Source organism: Dermacentor albipictus, chromosome 1 (assembly GCF_038994185.2).
Source record: "Dermacentor albipictus isolate Rhodes 1998 colony chromosome 1, USDA_Dalb.pri_finalv2, whole genome shotgun sequence".
Classification (NCBI taxonomy): domain Eukaryota; kingdom Metazoa; phylum Arthropoda; class Arachnida; order Ixodida; family Ixodidae; genus Dermacentor; species Dermacentor albipictus.
In genome coordinates, this window is record NC_091821.1 from 156,274,193 (window position 1) to 156,296,341 (window position 22,149).

Here is a 22,149-nt window from a genome sequence, read left to right on the forward strand (position 1 = left end):
ACATCTCACTTGATGACCACAGACACTCACTGCTAAAACGCTGACGTGAGAAAGTGGGGCAGTGGCAACGAGTGAACTGACTTTCATGCTCTCTCGCTTCAATGTGAACTAAGCAGTGAGAGCACAGCGCACATAAAGCTATCAGCACTCGGCACACTCTGTCCCCATCGCAGATCACTTTCAAGATAGGGCCAGCACGGCCACGCCATACACAGCTGTCACCAGAGTAGAACGCCCCTGGTGCCTTGCACACGATGGAAGACTGCCAGCCACTTCTTCCCCACCTTCTTCCCTTGCACGCACAAGATGAAGCCACCATCGCTGGCTCACCCTCGCACGCACAGCATACATCACGTGGTCACGATGTTATTTCACTTCAACTTTATATGGAACATCACGACGACGACGACGGTGGAAATGCACCTGGAGTGTCATATAATTGCTATCGCAATAATAACAGCCTCAATATGAGCAAAAATAACTTGCCTGTAGACCATGCCATGACTGATGATTACAGTGCCATCATCTGATGCCGAAGCAAACAGTGGATACCTTCGATGAAATGCAACCTGTCGTATTGCTCCCTTATGGTGCCTGTGAAAAGCACAAGAGATATTACTAATGTCAAAAGTTTGAAGTAACGACCGAGAACAAATTATTTTCATCATGTCAACAATTGCAATTTGCCTAAATGCTAGCACAAACTGCTTCTTTCACCTTGACATCCCCTTTATTGAACTAAAGGATCTATGTTGAAATAAAAATTTTATTCCGCATGCCGACAAAAATATTTTCGTCTTCACAAATCGACAGTTCGAGATATGTAGACAAATTGCACTTTTGCAATCTGCGATAAAACCAGAAGTTATAATATGTCAACATACTATTTTCCAGACTCCTTAGGGGCCACGAAAATGTCCAAAAGTCGGGCTGTCCGAAAAAAATGAATGCATGCCTTCTACTGCCTCCACTGCCTCCAAGAGCTCAAATTGCCACAGGCACAACTGAAGTAGCTGTGAAGGCTTGCCAGTACACCTATTAGACATGTTGGCGCTCGTACTGTGACAGGAGACGGCGGGTGCATGCATGTATATGGTAATTAAGGGATACATACTGTGTCCAGTGACAGTGGCCCCCTTCAACTCTTGTATGCTTCACCGCAATATATCAAGTATGCTTCGATGCGCAATACCATTGTACTGCGGCGAAGCTGACTTTCAGGAACCGGCACAATGCAACGTTTGAATTTTGCCGTGCTTTCTGCCATTCGAAGCTTTCGGCAAAAATGACAAGTGCGGCGGCAGTGCCATTGTTCACAGTGGCGAATTCTTTCAATGAAAAACACAGCCCCAAACTGCAGGAAGCTTGGTAGCGAACGTCAAAGCAGCTAAGGCCTAGCGTTGCTGTGGTGGTGGCTACGGCTGCCAGTGCATTGGTGTGTGAGAGCGCTCGTTAGAAGCTGCGAGATACTCAAAATGGCGACGGTAGTGGTTTCGATTAATGCTGTTTCACACCTGCAGTCATGACGAGTCAGAAAAATTGGATGGCGAAGGGTTTCAGCATCTTAAATTTCAGACGTTCTTATACAATGGCTCTATGGGGCACGTGGCAGTGCCGTGAAGCGTCCGAACTATTGGGCATGTCCAAAAAATCGGTCCTTGATTTATCCACGAAACAGGCTAAGCAAGTATACTAAAAAACAGCAACGCAAAATTTCAAAGTTGAAAAGGACTAGCACTCATTTCCTTTGTGCACACGGACACCTTCAATGACACGCTAATGGAGAAAAAAACGATAGAATAGTAAAATTTGAATTGAACTGAAAGACCGTGTGGACTTGACATTCAACTACAGCAACTGCAATGCACCAATATGACATGAAGGGATGTTTTAATATAGGCAAGCTTTCGTGACGTTAAGCTAGACTGACAAAACAAACCGGTGCTGTGTTGCAGCTATACAGGGTGTCCCAGCTAACTTTAGCCAGAGTTTAAATATATGCGAATGCTATGTAATTGGACAGAACCAAGGTAATATTGTTTGCCGTAGCTTGGAGATACTCAGATTATTTTTTTCATTCTACTTAATTGCACAATCAGTCCTAATTAATTAATCAACATCTCAGATATTATAATTACATGAAAAGCGTCAATGAGAAAATTGTAGAGAAACATGAGAAACTCCCGATACAGCTTTCTCTTGCTCAATCTGTGCTGCATAAAACTGTTCTTCCGAGCATAAAAGAAGCCTGAGAATACACACAAAGTGCCTCGAGCGGCCAGTCGCGTGGCAATTTTGCATGCATCTGCAGGCTTCTTTCATGCTCGGAAAAACACTTTTATGTAGCCCGTATTGAGCAAGAGAAAGCTCTATAGGGAGTTTTTCATGTTGCTCTACAAATTTCTCATTGACACTTTTCATCTAATTATAATATTTGAGAAATTTGTTAATTAAAACTAATGATCGAATTAGGTGGAATTAAAAAATAATTTGAGTATCTCCAAGTGACTGCAAACAACATTACCTTTGTTCTGTCCAGCTACGTGGCATTTGCATGTCTTTAAACTCTGGTTAAAGTTAGCTGGGACATCCTGTATATGCTAGCAGAACATATGCAAGCTGCCCTGTATGTTTATTCTCAGCACATGACTTATCAGTTGCTGTACTATACTACATATACTTTAAAATAATGTATTCCCACAGCTTCAGTCAGTACTTGTATAGTAGTGCATCTAGGAAGCCAGGACATAAAAACTGTGATATGGAAGGTGTGTTAAGAAGTAGGTAAACAGCTGGAAAACTTGATCCAAGGAAGTGTGCATAAATTCTGAGCTCAAGTCAAACTCAGTCAAACTCAAGTCAACACGAGCAATACCAGAATATCAATACTGCACAATGTTAGCATGATGTGTCTGTGAAACGTTACAACATTTTCTATGCTATTACTTTTCATTACGCTAGTACATACTGCATCAAAACTACAGATCATTTCAAATATATTAATTAGCACACCTCATGAACTGCATAACTTTACACTACACAGCCACAACAAATCAAAGCCACAAGGAAAAGCCCTGCTCTGACATGTGAAATTTGCCATGAAAGTTTCATATAAACAAAGAGCTCAATAGGCCTCATGCTAAAACACTTGGTTGATCCTGCTAGTGTTTTGATCCTGCTAGTTGATCCTGCTAGTGACTAGGTTGATGTCTTGCTTAAAGTAAAGAGACATATTTAGCTTGTAGCCTCTCTTGGCCAATTCTATGTGCTATTAACACTTCCTTACGTATTCTACCTCTGTCGTAACAGGTCTTAGGCACTAAATGAATATTAGATTTACAATAAGCTGTTACAAGAACCTACTCGCCATCTTGACAGATCGCCGATACAGGATCATGCACAGTTCACTATTCAAGCTAGAGCTTCTTACCGTAGTGTTTTATAGGGTTTCACAGAAAGGTCCATGTCAAACCAAGTCAACCTGTTCTCAAAGCTGCCAGTGATGACATTGTCACCTAGAAAAACAACATGGTAAACATACATAAGCCTGCACGTTTCACTAGAGAATTAAAAGGACACTAAATATTAAGTCAAGCTAAAGTCATAGATTAATGCTCGAGAATGTCTAAGGTATCAATATTATCGATAACATAGCTTTAGCAATAGAGAAATCAAGGTACAGTTGAACTCACTTATAACAATATTCAAGTGCCACGGAAATGCCATTGTAATAACCGATAATTATTATAACCAAGTTGCATGAAAAAATCAAAATAGGGGATGGCAGAGCTGACGTGAGAAAACTATAACGGCAGGGAGGCCCAGTGCCCCTCCCTACCACCTTCCCACAACAGGCTGCTGATTGTGTTCACTTGTTGAACTGCTTTCTGGGCGCTCCGATCGTATGTGACAAGCCGCGGCTGTCGCCGTTAAAGAATAGCACTGCTATACGCGTATTGCGTGCCGATGGATGCGCCACTGGTGGCGGCCTTGCACAGAACACACGGGAGAGGAGCCAGCCACGCGCCGTAGTTTGTTGTGTCGTTGATAGTGCTTTTCTATCTTATTCATGTTTTCAGAGCAACATAGGCAACACCCTTCGCATGTGTGGGGTGGCCAAAGCTTTAAGGAATGTCGAAGAAGAATTGCTGCAGGGTGGGGGGCTCAAATACCGACGAAAACGTGCCGGCAAAAGCGTGCTGGCGATACAGTTCTAATCATTCCCTGCAGAGCCTCATCAGTGGGAGCAACGGTAGCTATGGATCGTAATTTCAGCGGGACATTTCTAGTCTTATCCTTTCCTTTGTCGCATCGGTGTTTTTTCCCACTCTATCATAATCAGACGCGTGCGCACTGTAGTTCGTCTGCAGTGCAGCACACGGTTTAAAGGCATTTCGCTAAAGTTCGGAATGCCATTTGCCACTTATATTGTTTTCCGCTTCTTTACCGCGTTGCGCTATCTAGGCAGCACCACTTCAAAAGCGCATTGTGTTGTATGTTAAAGCTACTGAAGTTTGCAAGAACTGAAATTGTTGGTTTTATGTGGCCTGGTAAATCCTCGCACCAGCTGTCGCGCACTTCATGTTCTTACATCTATTTTATGTGTTTAACTGTTGCCAGTTGCGTCATGCATAACTCTTGTTGATTCTTTTGAGCTGCGAAGTTTTCACCCAGCCTCGTTTGTTAAAAGCATAAATCACGCTGTGTCATATCGGAATGATACCAGGGAAGCGCTTCTTTCCCGAGGACATCTTAGATATTGTGTTTTTTTGGAAATGTGTTTAGAAAATAGGTAGTTCAGTACGAGAATTGCTAATAGTTGCTGCATATGGTATTTTTGTTCCATTTGTCGCTGAAAAGATCGCGTCACGTTTGGAAGTCATCACACCTCGATGCTGTCTGAGCAGACTTAAAGGGAAGCTGAAACGGTTTTCAATTTCCATGAATTGCTGGGATTGGGAAGAACAAACCTAATAATTTACGGTTCCGAAATTTTTTTCTTCGTTTTGTTAATATAAGGGGCGGAAATCGCTTTCTAAATCACCCCCGCGGACACACCCCCATTGCTTCCCGGAGCTCCGGGTGAGGTGGTTGCCAGAGGAGAGAACCGGCAAGAGTGACGTCATTCGCGGGAACCGAGCTGCCGGACCGGCGTGCTGGCATGTGCTGGCATGCCTCTTTCCGTCCTGTGCTTTACTGAACGACGCTACGAGAAATCTGCTGCCACCACCACTCGCGTTTGTTTTCTTTTGCGATTTTCGTAAACTGTTCTTTCCTTCTGTGCTGCGTGAGTGCCTACAGCCAAGGGCCCCCAACATGCCCTCGTTCTGTGCAGCATTCGGCTGCTCGAACAAAGGTGGGCAAGACGATGTGGTGTTTCACAGGTTCCCGAAGGACAAGAAGCTTGCAGTGCAGTGGGTACGTGCGGTGAGGAGAGACAAGTTCGTGCCGACGAAATCAACTGTGCTGTGCTCAGACCATTTCAGTGATAGTCGGATAGCCTTACGACAAATGCGGAAACGCGTTGTTGCTAGCGTTGCTATACTCCGTTTCATACATCAAGTGCAATGCTGTGGAGGCTTGAGATACTTCTTGCAGTGGCTGCGTTCGCACTTAGAAAAAGTTCGGTGTTTCTTGACCCGATTTTTGAGAAAACTTTCTATATATAAGCTCAGTTCTGAATGAAAAAAAAAAAAAAGAATTTACCCACAGAAACAATCCGTGTACTTATACGGCTGCTAACATGTTCTTTTAAATCAATATTCTTTTCGGCATCTTTCAATTGCAGCCCGTCACGGCAGCTTCACGTGCATGCTCGCGCGAGTAAGCACCGCTGGCATGCTGCGAAGCATAGACGGAAACGCGCGCAGTAATAAATTTTGGTGACCGGACTTCGTGCACAGCTTCCACAGCGTTGCACCTGAGGTATGAAATGGAGTATAGGCTTGCCTAGTGACGTTCGACGTACGGTTGCAGTTATCGTGTTTACCACAAGGCGGTGCTAAAACTGCCTTATATCTTTATGTCAACACTAGCATGGAGCACGCATACCGATTCTTGACCGAGCCACAATCGCAAAGTCGTCGAACCATAGTATGAATATTGCACATATAATACCTCTGGCCATCTCTGGATGTGTATCATAAGTAACTTCCATGACTTTACCTCGCAGCACTGCATGTGCACGCTTTGAAACGCGGCACTTATGTTTGCAATCGTGTATCAACACTAAAAAAACCACGGGACTTTAGACAAGCAGCGGCAAGGTGCTTGACATCGCGGAATTGCACCCGTGTTTACAATCTAATGGGAAGTTAGTGCTTCGGCATTCTTCCAGCAGCAAGTTCCCAGTGACACTTTAGCGAATTTTTTCTCCCGTCATTGGAACGTGCAGCTACATGGAAAAAAACAAGATACGTACCAGCTAAGATTTCCAACGCGCGAGAAGGTGCACACATCGCTCTCGCTGTAGGCACACTCAACATCGTCGTTGCCGCCATCGTTTTCCGTATCGGCTGTCGGTTCGAACATGTACGGCGAAAATACAAGCTGTCCCGAGACAGCGAGAACTTTCCACAATGCTTACAACTCAGCTATGAAGCCAGGATAGAACAGCGTGCTACGCTCTGAAACGGCGGCACCGACCGGCGACTGCCGCGAATTACGTCACAGCGGCCCCGACCAATCATGGGCAACAGCGGCGTTTGCGAAATGCCCTGAGGTGCTGGTGCGCGTTTTCTTGAAAAAACAGCCACTTGCGTTTGTTTTCGCCCTTTTTAAACCAGATATTTGTGTTCAGGGGACTCAAAACTGTAGAATGCCGCAGAGAACTCATTTTTTTCTAAAAGTGTTTCAGCTTCCCTTTAACACGCCGAGCGATTTGTTTGTTTCCAAAGTAGACCCTTCTTGCATGTGAATTTCGTACTCATCTGAATTCTTTCTTACTATGCTTACGCCGCAGAGGACTAAACCCGACCTTGCCACCAGCGCTCATCTACATTGACTGGCGCTGCTCTGCTTTTAAATGTATCATGTGGCACCTCTTTCTAGTAACATAAAAAAAAGTACTGAAGAGTTAGTCAGGCTTTAGGTTTGTATGTTTCCAAGCAGCTCCCTTAAGGAATTTAAAATTGCAAAAACTGCAGCGGGGACGGCAGTTCATCGGCGTATGCAGCAGAATTGCATTAGCGGTACAGCGCTAACATGCGTTTTTATTAACTCGTGCATTTCGTGACTTCGTTGACTAGTGTATGCATTTCCATCAATAAATTTGCAATTGCTCTTCTTGAAGTGACTTTGACTGCACTTATTCAGCAATGTCACATGTATTAATCGGCAGATAAATCACAACAGCATATGCAGACACCGCACCATGCGGATTTGTTTGATATAAGTCTGCACTAACGATGGGTGCTTTTCAGGTACAGAAACAGTGTTACGGCACGGGTAGAATAAAAAAAAAAAAAACACGATCGAGACATTGCATTACTCAACAAAATTTAACGGCTAGTTAACATGAGCTCCACTTCACGTAAATGGGGTTTATGGCGTTTGTCTGCGGGACGCATCTGGAACATATGTGGACCATGTCGTCCCAAACACTGGTAACAGCGTCTTCATACCTCCTCCCACAGAGGTCAGCGTCTTCCCCACAGCTATCACCGCAGAAGAAGCAGTCTAGCACCCGAACAAAGAAATCGCAGCCGCCAACTTCAGCCATGCTTGCTGCAAAGGGGTGTCGTCTGCTACTGCTCCTGTGCGTACTGTTGGAAGCGCCCGCTAGGTGGCTATCAGTGGCGCCTCTATAGGCGGTGCATTAGGTGTATAATAAATGCAAAGGGGGGCACTGGTGGCAAGTGATATGCGAGCACTGCCGAGGCATCGCTTTAGTGGCCCCAAAGGGGGCCTTTTAAAAAAGGAGAAAAGGTTGCCGCGGCAGCCTGTCAGCTTGAGAAATCCAAAAGAAACATTGAGGCAAGATCACCACAAGCACCTCACCACATACTTCTCACTGGCTTGCATGAGACAACCCTATGTCCGTCAGCCTTGCATGCTTTACACGAAGCTTGCCTACATCCTTCTCCAAGGCATCCAAGTGCTCCACGTAGTGCAACGAAGATACCTCATGAAAACGAAGCCATGGAGAGACTGAATCATCTGCCAGGCCTCCTGTGAGGACAACATTGAGGCAGCCTGCCCTGCCGCATCATTGCTGCCGTTGTCGCCGTCGCTACCCGATGCAAGCACATTCGTGACGATCACCTCATCGGTTAGAAGCACTTAGTTTCCAAATCTATAGCCATGCGCTTTCTTTTCACCGGCAACGACGTGCATTGCCAAAGACCAGCGGGCGGATCAGCCATCTTCTGTTTCTGCCCTCAAACGAGGCTGAGAAACCACGTGGCCAGGAACGATTTCGAAGCAACCAACAAAGATGAATGCAAGCGATTAAGCTGTTTGCAGAACTGCGCTGAATGAGGTGCCAGTGAGCAGCGCAGTTAGTGCGGTCCATTTATGTTTTGGGGGGTGGCACGGCATAGAACTATGGGCGCAGGCCATTCATGTTCGGAGGGGTGGAAGGGCGATGGGAGAGAGGCGCGTGGAGATGGTTGGAAAATGAGCGCACAGCGGTTGTTGAAGCAGCGGGCCATCGTGCAGCGGCTAGAATTTCTCGTCTTCTTTCTTTCATTTCCACGATTTCACATTTCACTACCTTTCAGCTCGGGCACCCAGCAGCCAGGCTTCATCATTAAAATCGATAATGCAACATCGGGGCATCGTAGTAAGCAGGTTATTTCCCCATGGAAACCATGCAAAACTTGACGGTGCAGCAGCTTTTCATTGTTGTAACCGATATATTGTTAAAGCCGGTATCATTATAAGTGGGTTCAACTGTAAATGCAGGACACAATTTGAGACTCCACCAGGACATTCAAGTACTAGCCCGATGGCTTAATGATTCCTCGTTATAATTCTGTCACTAGCACTCAACCACACACAATAAAAAGATTGTTGCATTGCATTATAAGATGGAAGAAAGTGATACTTGCCTACTTATATTAGATTCACACACACACACACACACACACACACACACACACACACACACACACACACACATGCACGCACAAACACACACACACGAAATACCTTTTGAGGTTACCCTTGAATGTAATGTGGGCTAGTGAAAGGTTTCGTTTTCGCTGAACTCTGCGCCGCCCACAATTTTGCGTTTCAGTAGTTTCGTTATCACATAGTGCTGTGCAGGTTTTGCTGACTCATGAAACTCACACAAACTGCAACTAGCAGAGAACGAGGCCCATTGCTACGAGCGTCAAAGATCACATTTATGATTGCACGTCCTTTCCCTTCCTCTATGGCACTGTCGGCTCTGTCTTGGCTTGGTTTCTAGCAGAACTTTTGCATTTTGTAGAATAATGTGCCTCAATGTCTTCCTGGCCCACTGCAGCAGGCAAGGACATTGAGGCACCCTAATGCACATGAAACCATAGCACTGGCTGTTGGGTGCCATTTTACTCACCAACAGCAGCAAAGGGTGGTGATGGCATATGCAGCATCACGACTCCCTGCTCGGGGGCAGGCGATGTGAACTGTGCTATAAGTATGCGGACCCTTCAGAGGTGACTTTCTCTTAAACCAAGTCTTTTCTTGGCATGAAACAAGCACTGTAAGGTTTCTGGAATGGTACTTTAGAGGGACTGACAACCAATTTTCATGGTAGCCATGTTTTTTTTTTGTGCAATGAAACGCTTACCAGTCAGGGTGTCTAATCATGAAGTGTGAATGCGGAAAACACCGTGGAACATATTTAATTAGAATTTTTCAATCTGCAGTGGGAATGTAGTTGTTCACTGGAAGCACGCTGAAAACAGTGATAGTTGAGTGCGACAGCAATTATACGCCGGCATTAGTGGGAGACAAACGACAAGTGTGGCCGTAGCTGCAACAAAGTATGATTTTGTTTATCATGTCGATGTTCCTGCGATTCATGTTTTTTGAATTGATAAATTATTTATGCAATAATAGCTTCATGTTTTCGTGGTTTCCTGTCCAACTGCTTTGGTGTTTAACCAGTCAAAATGAAACCAATCGGATCGAAAACAAAATGACGCCTTTACAAGCAACATGGAGTTCAGCATGTTGCAATAGCTATGCGTGCGTTTTGGTTTCCAAAGCATAGAATAATGTGCGAGTGTCTAATAATATACCAACTGCAATTTTTAGCAATAATTATGCTGTACTTAATAACAGTCGACTTACACCCCTGTCAAGCAGGCAAGTTAAGTCCACTTACAGAGAGCGCACTCGGTTTTAAGTGCACTTTCCCAAACCTAATCGTCCCAAACGGAGTGTAGTCGCAGAAGAGTGCACTCCGGTCAGAGTGCGTTACGGAACGCTCTTTGCTGGTCGAGTGCGTAGCCTCGCCGCCAACAGTTTCAACGATACAAAATGTAATGCGTAGAAAAAGGTCACAGAAGTTCGTTTTAGCTGTTGAAAAGCTTTTAAAAAAATAATCAGAACAGAACTTGCTGATATTCTGTTCTAGCAGGATCAAATGCCATCTTGTCGCACGCCACCATCTTGTTCTGGATTGGCTAGGCATTCGTCTTGGCCGGCCTTGACTTGTAACGCTCTTATGATAAAAATATTTTCGTTTTTTTAGTAAATATATATTAAGATGGTTTTTTCTTTATAATACAACTAAAGCAATCACTTTTTAGAAGGTTTCTTTATTTTAATCTACATCTTCAAAAAACATGCTTTTAGTCTGCAGTCATATTTTTTAGTGCAAGTGCGCTCCGTTTTACCGTTTAGCACCACGTAGCCTAAAGTGTCACTCAAGGTCTTGAAGTGCACTCCCCGTAAGTGCACTTAACTTGCCCACTTGACAGAGGTATTACCTACAGTAATCTTAAAAAATACACTCGAAGTAGCAAGATTTCACCGCCAGGTCTTGCCACTTACTGGTTTTCGAGACTTTCTTTTCCAATTTAAAATTATAATTCCTACTTAAATCGCAAGCAGCGTGCTGGATTCTATCACTGTAAATCATGGTAATTTAATTTCCATTAAAGTCTCACAACACATTCTTTGCCATTTGTCAGTTCTTTTAACAGTCCACATCGACTTAATGTTTGCCTTTAGTGTCTCTTTAAATGGACACTAAAGGCTAATACTAAGTCAACATAGACTGCTCAAATACCATTCCAGAAACCTCACAACGCTCGTTTTGTGCCAAGAAAAGACTTAGTTTACGAGAAAATTGCATCTGAAGGGTGCGAATACTTTTATCAGAATTCAAATCTCCCGCCACCCAACCGAGGGGAGTGGCGACGTTGCATACGCCATCACCGCCCTTTGCTGCCGTCGGTGAGTGAAACAGCATCCGACAGACAGCGCTACCGAGCCAAGACAGATAAAGTCCGAGTGGCAGATTCTCTGCTGCAGCTGCTTTTTGGCCAAGTGGTGTAGACTGTTCAGCATTTCGTGATATCACATGGGAATAGAATTCTCTGCTGCTTGCAGTTTGTGCAAGTTTCGGGAGCCAGCAAAACCAGCGTAGCACTACGTGATAACTACTGAAACGCGAAAGCATGGGCGGTGCGCAGTCGAGAGAAAACGAAACCGTTCGACCGCCCACGTAGTAGTCAAGGGAAATTTCAACGAGTTCGTTAGTCTAAACATTAAATAGACCAGGACAATTGGCATTTTATGTCGTCTTATAATGCAATACGAGGATGTTTTGTGCAATGAGTGGTTGACTACTAGTGACAGAATTTAACTGAGGAGTGCTTTCGTCATCGGGCAAGTGCTTAAATGTCCTGGGGGAGTCTCTAATCATGTCGTGCATTTACCTCAATTTCTCGATTATTAAGGCTCTGTTCACTATAGTACCGACGCCTTCGAGATTTTCGAGCACTAATCTATCCCTTTAGCTTAACTTAATATTTGCCTTTAGTGTCCCTTTAATGTAGTCAGATGTATTTGTCAGCATGTAAAATTCCAACACTAGGAGTAGACATGTAAAATAGGGTACAGTTGTTATTTAATAACTGTTAATTAAATTCCGGGGTACTTTGTGCCAAAAGCATCAACTGATCATGAAGCACACCGTAGTGGAGGTACTCTGGATTAATTTTGACCACGTGGGGTTATCGAACGTGCACCTAAATCTAAGCACACAAACTAGTATGCATTAAATGTTTAATAAAATACCTTTTAACTTCAAACCACCTTAACTCTTTCCCTACTGCACCTAATAAGCATCGTTAGCCCACTATCAACGGTCTGAAATGCCACTTTCCTGACCTTCCGCATTGCTCACGGACACACTGCACTATCAAACATGAAGGAGGAGAACAATATTTTTGTTTTCTAAGCAGTTCACCTTTTTCCCGCCAGGCGGTGATTTTTGAATGCGCACCAAAGTTTTCGCGATCGTCAAAGTAGAAAGCAAAAATAGCCACCTCTGGGATGGCGTGCGCGCTTCGAACAATCGCAGATCTCACGATTCTGCTACGTCTGCAGCTGATTTTACCAATGGAATGAACAGCAACAAGTCTAAGGATGCTGCCTTTTTGCCGTACTTCGGCTCCGAGAGTGACGACGATGGAAACCAGCCTGAAACATTGGCGGCCGCAGCCCAGCACGCCCAACTGTAGTGCTTGCAGTTAAATTTTTGTAGTGGGATACCTGTTCAATTTAAAATATAGATTTTTTCGGAGACCGTGCCTATTAGACGGCAATACGTTTTGTACATCTAATAATTTTTGTTGCATTTTTTCTTAGTAGATACAAGCGTGTCTTTACAAGCTTAGTTCAATTTTATCCCACAATCTTGACTCTGGCAATTGTCATTTTTTTTATGACATACATCTCGTTAATAAAAATTTTATGCATAAAAAGCGCATTCATTCTGGTTTTTGTTTATGTATGAAATAAAATATTGAGTGCAGTAGTTCTTTCAGAAAAAAAAAAGGAAATCTGACGTAACCTACTAAAAACACCAATTTTCCCCATGGTAGAAAAAGAGTTAATCAACATCATTACAAACGGATTGCAAACAAACTCCATACAATACCGATGTGTACTTATTTATTGTTTTCTCGGGGACTGCTCGGGGAACACAGTCGGCGATAGTTGAAAATTTGATCTGCGGGTCAAGCGTGTCGGCTTTTACACGACTCGTCGAAGGTTCCAGGGTAATCGCTGGAGCCTGCGTGCTTTCCAGAAAGTACTACACAATTCGTGTCACGCATACAATTTAATTATACAAGGTTCGACGAGAATATACACAATAGATAGAGTCAACAATAACATTCCAGTATGTTTCAAATCATGCAGGCGCATCTTGCACTGAATGATAACTTTAAGTTGTAGTGAGCGAAATTGCAGTCCCAGAGAAAAGGCTAAATAAGTACATGTGTCAATAGTCAAACCCGGACATAATGAACCCATTTATAACGAATTATTGTGTATAACAAACACATGTCAAATCCCCTTGAAAATTTTTGTACAAAATTTTTATTTTATATATAGAATTATCTATACTATATCGAACTATTTTGTTATTCGCTTCAGATTCATTGTATCTGGGTTTGACTGTATTAAAGCATCGGGAAAAGTGAGACAAATGCTCAAAAGTCAATGAGTAACCAAGAAAGCTGGAAAAACATGCCCTCTTGAACCACTAGCCAGTGACTCACCTTTGGGGTGGACAGCAATGCTCGAGATCCATTTGCAGTTAGATATGAGCTTTTTGGACAGCTCCTGTTTGAGCAAGTTGTACACACGCACAAAGCGTTGCATGGCCACAAAAAAGTAGGGCCGTACAGGGTGAAACAGCACCCGTGAGACAGTTCCCTTCAACTTTGAAAAAGGTGCCTGCAAAGACAGAGAGGCCTCAGAAAATAGTTCCTGCAGACCACTGTGCTAAAGACATTGCTGGGGAAATATTGCTGTCCCTGTCTTAACACATTGGCAAGTGGTTTATTCAAATGTTTGCTCACTAGATGAAATGAGTGACAGACCGTTGAAAGCTATCTTTAAAATCTAGTAGAACAAAAACAAAGTTTCAAAGTATTTTTGCACTATAAGCTTAGTTTGCACAACCTAGCTCTACAATATCTGTAAAGGCAATTTGCGATTCTGCAAACCTGTCACTAAGTTTACATAATAGGGTAACAGTGTACATACAAAGGCAATGCAATAGGTAAGTACGACGTGCTGCTTTGAAGGGTAAGTTTGATTACACCGAGAAGAGAGACAAAGCAGGTGCAAGTAGAATAAATGAACTAAAATAATGGAATCACCACAGAGAAAACATTACAGAAAAGAATGCACTGTACAAACTTAAGTACCATGCCCAACTTACATGCAGCAAATGCAAGTACAGCAAAAGTAAGTGTAGTGCAGTATGAATTTTAGAGCAAATAAAGCGTGTGACAGACGAATCCCAGACTATAGTTTACAGTGCTAGGAAGAAAAATGTTCTTACCTGTGATCTTCTATGGGACAAATGATGGATCACAACCCCACTCTCGCCCCCACTGCCACCAGTAAGCACAACAGCAAAGTAGTCTCCCTTGGCATGCCATGTTACTTGCGACACCGTGTGCCGGTGAACCACACTCAGTCGTAGTCCTTGGCTACTGAACTCTTTTGATGTTGGTAACACCGCTTCCCAGGTTGCAGCAGTAAACTTGCCACCTTCTGCACACAGAGACCCACTTATGCAGAGTGATGCAGGTCTTGACATAGAGAACAGAGAGCCACACTCTGTGCAGCATTTTGGAATCCCTGCCATTCCACCTGAGAAAGCTGGGCACTACATGCAATGGCCAATACAAGGAAGCTATACTGGCAATAACAAAATGTTTCAGCAAAGTAAAGTGTGCAATCTGCTATCACAATGGGTTCCTCTGAAGGGACATGTGCATAGATGGTATGTGCTGACATGGAGCATGGTAGTGGATAGCGTATACCATGCTATGCTAAAATATCCTGATGTCAATGCATTCTGGCCGTCATTTCATTGTGGGCATTGAGTAACATAAGTTTGCACATTCACAGCCGCACTTCTCTGAGCAGCAGCTGTGTGCATGATGCCAGACATGAAGTTTTGTCGGCACTGTGCAATGCTGCTGCATGCAATTAACTGTTCACAGCTTTTGCTTTCATCATTCTCATGAATTTCAAAACTAGTAGAATTATTGTTAGAAACACACATGCACTTCTACACTAATCCTCAGTGCCTTAAGCTTTGCCATCTAAGGAAGGATGCTGCCCCTCCAATGCAGCGTTAACAACTTCAGAAACTGCTGCTGTGATTTTTGCACTGAAAACTGGTATACAGTTCAATCTTGACACACATTTACTAAATTGTATTTGCACCAAAAAAATAAGCTGAAAAGCAACTTGAATTATTTAGTTAAGATTTCTGTGTTTCAGTATTAAAAATTACTTTATAGGCAACTAGAACGAGTCCTGGTGGATAGCAAAGTTTTGGTAAGCATGCATGAACAAAATCCTGCAAGATACTTGAACAATAACTACAGGATCAAAAGCACTGGCGTGTGCAGTAGAGATTTTGTAGAGTGGAGCTTCTGCATGGGTCACACCTACTGCTAGCAGCTGCAGTCACATGGTGCCATGTGTAGATGTCTATCAGCCTTACAGGTTGCCAATGTTAGGCTGTCGTTTTGTTTGTTTAAAATGACCAAGTCACAAGGCCAAAATGGCGATAGTATGACATTTGTAATAATGACAGGGCGTGACACTAAGACCACTAGCATCCCTTTGGACATCACTGAGGTGCCTGTAAGCTCACTTTCAGTTGCTGTTTCCCTGTTCTGATAGGCTGCTAGTGCATTTGGAAGCATATCCGTGAGCATGAATGGTGCCCCCAGGCATTTTTCATACCAGCACAAGAGATGGCGAAGAGGCATGTGCTATCCTCTGCTTGATGGCCAGTGCTTTTTCGCACTTGCCAGCAACATTTGCACGTGAAAGAACATGTGTAAATAACAAATTCACTGTGGGGCAACAATTTTCATCTATTGTACCAGAGGCTCCAGGTACACACATGCAAAGCAAGTGAACTTTGTTAAATTGGTACTGTGTAACAAGATTACTCTGCTAAATCAAGGGAATAATGAACGAAGTTAACGGAAATAAAAGTGTGAAATTAAAGTTTGTTATATCATAGATTTTGCTCAATCAAGCTTCATTATAATCTAAGGTTTGACTGCAAACAGACATTAGCTTCCAGTAAGTATGGTGAGGAGCTGTGTGCAGAAAAGCATTTGCAAAAAGATACTGTAGATTATGCGTTTATGCCTCATGCAAATAAAACTAAAAGTTCATCAAGTCAAAAATTTGCAGGAATATGGAGGCAGCACTTTCAGTGGGGGTGTAACAGGAAATTATCAGCCTATCTAATTGCGGATAATAAAAGCAATGGGGACGTTTAAAACAGTTATCTGTAACATAACTAGATTAGGGAGGGGGATGAAGCTTTAAAGCAGGAGTTTTCAAACTTTCTGGCCTTGGAGAACCTCACCAGCTTTCCCAGAGCGCCGCAGAACCCTTCCTATGTCCCTCTTTACTGACTCGCTATAAGAGCTCATTAAGGCATAGTTTCCTATAAAAATTTTAGTAGAAAACTCTGCATTAAACCATACAGCAAAGAGGACCGGGGGAAGGGGCAGGGCCTTCCTTGTGGATCTGCCTGTGTGCGAGCAAGACAATAATCAAAGCAGCACAGCTGCAGCGTCTGGTTGTTATCTTTGATCGCAAAGGCCGTCACTCTTGATAAGAAACTTATCATAATACATAAAACATTAATTTTCTTTTCACGGCACTCCACGTACCTATTTACAGCATGCGCCGACCACACAGCTACCGGTCTTGGTACCGCGAGCCACAAATAGCGTCTTGATGTAAATGAAGTGTCAGACGCACAAAAGTTCATTTCAAACAAATATCAAGAGTCACTCATGCTGAGGAATAGCCTTCGATATACCGATCACAATGCTAAGCTTAAATGCCTGTGTCGCTTGGTACGCAGCAGCACCCCTTGCATGTGTTGAAATGCTTGTTGAGCGTTTTCATTACGTATAGAGTAAAAACCGACACAGCGTAAATTACTGGTTGTGCTGTGTGCCGCCACTGACACCCCGGAACCACAAATCACACATGAATGCGCCCCGCATGTCCGTCACAATATACCGTTTAAACAGCCAATTTTGTCACCTTCAACCACAAGAGCTGACCGGGCATACACCGCTAAATTCGCTCAGCTTGCAGAACTTCCAAGTTGATTCCTGCTCATGTGTTACAAACCACTCTCGCAAGCATGAAGGAAAAGTGCTCAACGCAGCCACCATGGGCCCGCAAATCGCACAGTGATGAATCTAGCGACTTGCTGCCGTGTTGGTCTCTCGCAGACTACTGATGTGTGAATGTGGGGTGGGATAGCTTCGTTAAATCCAAGATACAATGCAAAATGTCTTCTACAAATCAATAAATTGTGGAAGTGAGTTGGGAAAAATGGAATGGGGTCGAATTTGTTGTGATCGCTCATAGGACCCAAGAATGAATGCTATTTGAGGAGCCCATGTTTCGTGGAATGCAGCTTGAGAACCCCTGCTCTAAAGGAACAGACATCGTAGAAAGTTATTAAGATGTGAGGGTGATTGGGAAAATTAACAGAAATTATCAGCCTAACTTGAGTGCAATGAAAGAAGTACAGTCAGATTGGGACAAAAGCTTGCAAGCACATGGGCAGCATGCCGAGGCTTTTACGAAAAAATTTAATATGTGGGGGCAATTAGGGGATGCATAATAATTGAATTAGGTGCTCCAGGGGCCACTAACATATCCTGTAAAACAAGTGAAAATAATTTCTCTTACCTGTGCCAGGTTTATGGCACAGGTATAGTTCAATCCCTCTACATACTAGAGTGGATGCTGAAAATTGCTTTACACATCACAAATATTTAAGCATTGCCAGATAGCAAACATGCTGAAAACAATCCCATATTCTACCTGCTCTTACTAAAATATATTACCCAAGATGACCTTTCCCAAGTCTGTCTGAACTGCAGCAATACTATCTACGTACTTCAATAAGAAGGCGTCATATTCTCACCAGAAGGAGTGGCTTCTTCGGGTAATGATGAAAGAACAGTATCGGTATTGTTTAGCACCAATTTATCTCCAACACCCGGATTGATGATGTGTACAGCATTTTCCCTGCAAAGAAAAACTGCTTCATTATCATAAACCTTTCACCTTGCCTGCCACAAGCATGTGGTATAGCGTGTGCGCTGACAGCTTAGCTAAAGCCGTCCTGCCACCATATCATAAAGCACGTTAAACAATGCATCACTGCAAATGCATTTTGATAAGCTGCAATATACAGCTGAGTTCTGATATGGTAAACTCAAAGTCAATAGCAAGATAGGTCAATCACTGAAAAGAAAAGATTAAAAAGGCAATTATGTCTTCACAGGATTACTAGGATACAGTAGAACTTCGTTAATATGTTTCCGCTACATACATTTTCCCGACACTAACAATTGCAATCAAGAACTAAAAAAATGACCCAATAGAGTTACGCTCATTTGTTACCAGTTCACACGTTCCCAGAACACAAGATTTTTCGGCACCAACGTTCAATACTTCGCCAAACTGCCATCGTATGATACGTTTTCCGGCTCCTAGATCCTTTGTAAACAAGAAAATGCGCAAGGCGCACGGACGATCCGAGAACAGCATATAGCTGCCGGCCCCGGCAGCTTCACCACAATACTGGTCCGCCCGTCTCACGTGAAAACACCGGCGCTTGCTCTGTTTCTCAATTCGGTACCAGCAAATCTTCTCAGGGGTCGTCACACGTGGCATTCACAGCTACCACCGCCAATCGTATTGTGATAAGCATCTTCAAGCCTATCTAACCGAAATGCGACACCATTCCTTGCTGCAGACTGCAATCGTATACGTTTTCCAGCCGCTAAATTCCATGTGAACAAGAAAAAGCACGACGCGTGTGATCGAGAACAGTATACTGTATAGCCACCCAGCTCATGTGAAAATGACAGCGCACACAGTTTCTTCTTTCGCTACCAGCAATTCTCAGGCCGGGTTGTCACCCGCTGCATTCATAGCCATCGCCGTCAAACCTATTGCGATAAGTATCTTCATCTGTTTCACAGCACGTGGTGCGTAGTGCCATTGGTAGCATGCTGCACACTTTTTAGTATGCAATAATCCAAACATGCCGCCGTTCCCGGCTGCAGGTGACGTGATGTGAGCATCACGTTTCACTTCAGCAGCACTGGGCATCGCCCACCAGCTTGATTTCGCTTTGGTTTCTCATCGCTCTCTTAACCCTTTCGCTGTCACGGACGTACCGGTACGTCATCGCGCTCCCCCCCCACAGTGTCACTGACGTACCGGTACGTTCTCTATCGTGCGTTCAAAATTTCGCGCCTGAGCACAAAGCTGGCGCTCCTGGATTGGCCACGCTATCTGTTGACTCTTTCTACAAGTTCGTATATTCGCCCCGACATGTCTAAGTCCATGTATTGAAGAGTACGGTGCGACTGCTACTCCCCACTTTCTCTTTGCTGAGTGGCGGGGTGGCTCCGTGTTCGCTGGATCATGCGTGGCGCGCGTGTTGTTATGGGTTCAAGGGTTGTTCTGCCTTCTCCGCTGGTTTGAAGGTTTTTGTTTTTCTTCTGTTGGCGTGTCTGCTACGGCGCGTCAAGTTCAGGTGCACGTGCCGTTGCCTCTCCATAAAGGGTGACTCGATTGCTGCTTTCGCTCTCTCGCCGCACCCTCGCTTCCGACTTGCAGCAGTAAACGTAAAGCCCTTCGAACTTTGTTTAGCGTTTTTCCATCTCCCTCTGTCTTCTTGATCACGCAACATCCCATTTCTCTTGTGCGGGCGACTGAAAGCGCATCCTCCTCCCTGCGCGCGGTTACTTTCGCATGGCTGAGCGCGCGCGGGACCTTCGTCTGCTCATTGGAGCGGTGGCTCAATTCCGATTCAGAATACAAGCCGAGCTCGGATTCGGACTCGGACAGAGTCGCATGCGAGGAAGAGGGTTCCGCATCGTCAGATTCAGATGTTGAACGGATTTTATAGTCAGGCTGATGATGATGATGATGTTTACTAACAACAGCTGCAGAACACTGAAATGTGCATATTGCATTGACTATGTTATTTGTATACCAATTATAATCAAAAATAAATTGCGATGTTCATTCCCTGTTATGCTCGTTCCCTGAAACCAAGCCGACACTGGGGGTGCGTCTCGGTCAGAAAGGTCCGACAGTGAAAGGGTTAACACCTTCCGTTCCTTGCCCATTGGACATTGTTTGCCCGCTAACGACGGTTTGAAATGCCACTTTTGAGACTTTCCACACTGCTCACTGACAATCTGTGCCACAGGACAAGAAGGAGGAGAACTGTATTCCTGTATTCTTGTTTTCTAAAGTTTGTTTTTTCCCCGCCAGGCATTAATTTTTGAACGCACTCAGAAGTTTTGCGATGATCAAAGTACAAAGCAAAAATAGCCATCTGCTATCGATGGTTTGCAAGACTGCTTGCAAGGCCTTCCGCGCATTCACTGACACTCGGCGCCATAGGACATGAAGGAGGAGAACTGTATGCCTGTTTTCTAAGCAGTTTGCTTTTCCCTTTTTGAACGCACTCCAGAGCTTCACGATCGTCAAAGTAGAAAGCAAAAATGCCTGCCTCCAGGAGCGGTGTACGCACTTCAAATGATTGCAGATCTCACAATTCTGCTGCGTCTGCAGCCAACTTTATCGATGGATGGAACAGCAGTGAGTCTTAGGGTGCTGCCTTTTTGTTGGACTTTGAGAATGATGATGATGCAAGCCAGCCTGGAAAATCGGCGGCAGCAACCCAGCACGCCAAACTGTAGTAGTTGCACTGACATTTTTGTAGTGGAATACCTACTCAATGAAAAATTTAATTTTTTCCGAGATACAGTGAAACCTTGTTACTACGAACACCACATTAATGAACTTTTCAGATTAACAAACTTTTCCGAAATTCCCCGCTGACTTTATATAGTTTCAATGTAAAAATATTTCAGTACAGTAAAAGCTTGTTAATTCACAACTCGTTAATTTGAAATTGTAAATAATTAGAAGTAGCCGCCACGGTCCGCCCAACAATGTCTTGAAAGCAATATGTAACGCATCCCGCTAATTCACACTGAAATCCCCTCCACCACCGATAATTCGAACTTCGTGCCATTGTGGATGGGGAGAGTGCTAGTGTGCAGGAGCACGTTGGTGCCGCTGGCATCGCCACGTGGGTCACGCATGGCCAACACCACTGTTGCAGGTCAGTTCTCTCCCTCTCTCAAGACCTTCAAGATAAAAATGCGGACGCAGCGCTGCGTGTTTATTTTTTTCTTTCCTTACATCTTTCGTTACATTTTGGAAGCTACGGTCTTTCTCTATGAGGTGTTCTGCCGAGAAGCGGCACTAGGCAGTGTTTGAAACATGGCAGCCATGACGTTTATCGGCGCTTGCAGTACCAAAAAACATAGCCTTTGAGATTTGAAAACCAACATCGCAGCAGGTTGTGGTGCGCTTCACGGGTTCATTTTAGAGCACAGCTTTTGTTCCTGCAGCAAGGGTCAGCGGCTCAAAGGCGCTTTTATAGTCCAACGTTTTCGGCACACGTTGCTTGTGGCCAGTCACGCTACGTTGCTTGTGCTGCGCTAGCCAAAATGCCATCCCCTCTAGATGTCGACGCGCGCAGTCGCCTATTCTCTGCGGAGCATGCGCAGAACGATCCTTGACTGCGCGCCGCTTTGAACACTTTGAATGGCTGTCTGCGACCGTCAATGAAGAGGCGTGGGTGCGTTTTTTTTCTTTCATCACGCAGTGTATTGTGAGTCAGTGCAGTCAGCACGACGAACGCGCAGATGGAGCAAGAGTCATCTCAATATCGGGCACGTCGGACCCTGTTGGCCGCATCCGGTTACATTGGTTGCGCCAGTAATTCGAACTACAGACATTGTTGTTCATGCCAACATGACGTAGGGTGTGCACATGCGCGCTCACGCTACGTCAGACTACATA

The 22,149-nt window shown here is 44.2% G+C and overlaps 1 protein-coding gene across 1 annotated transcript in view; it reads right to left on the reverse strand.

Annotated features, from left to right (window-relative positions):
* LOC135916558 (ribosome biogenesis protein bop1-A) overlaps positions 1-22,149 on the reverse strand; it is an 86,250-nt gene that overhangs the window by 16,822 nt on the left and 47,279 nt on the right. Inside the window, exons 12-16 of the mRNA XM_065449981.1 lie at positions 18,173-18,276; positions 14,519-14,733; positions 13,728-13,905; positions 3,431-3,515; positions 487-594 (exon numbers count right to left, since the gene is read on the reverse strand). Coding sequence (XP_065306053.1) covers positions 487-594; positions 3,431-3,515; positions 13,728-13,905; positions 14,519-14,733; positions 18,173-18,276 — 690 coding nt within the window. The remainder of the gene's footprint in view (positions 1-486; positions 595-3,430; positions 3,516-13,727; positions 13,906-14,518; positions 14,734-18,172; positions 18,277-22,149) is intronic.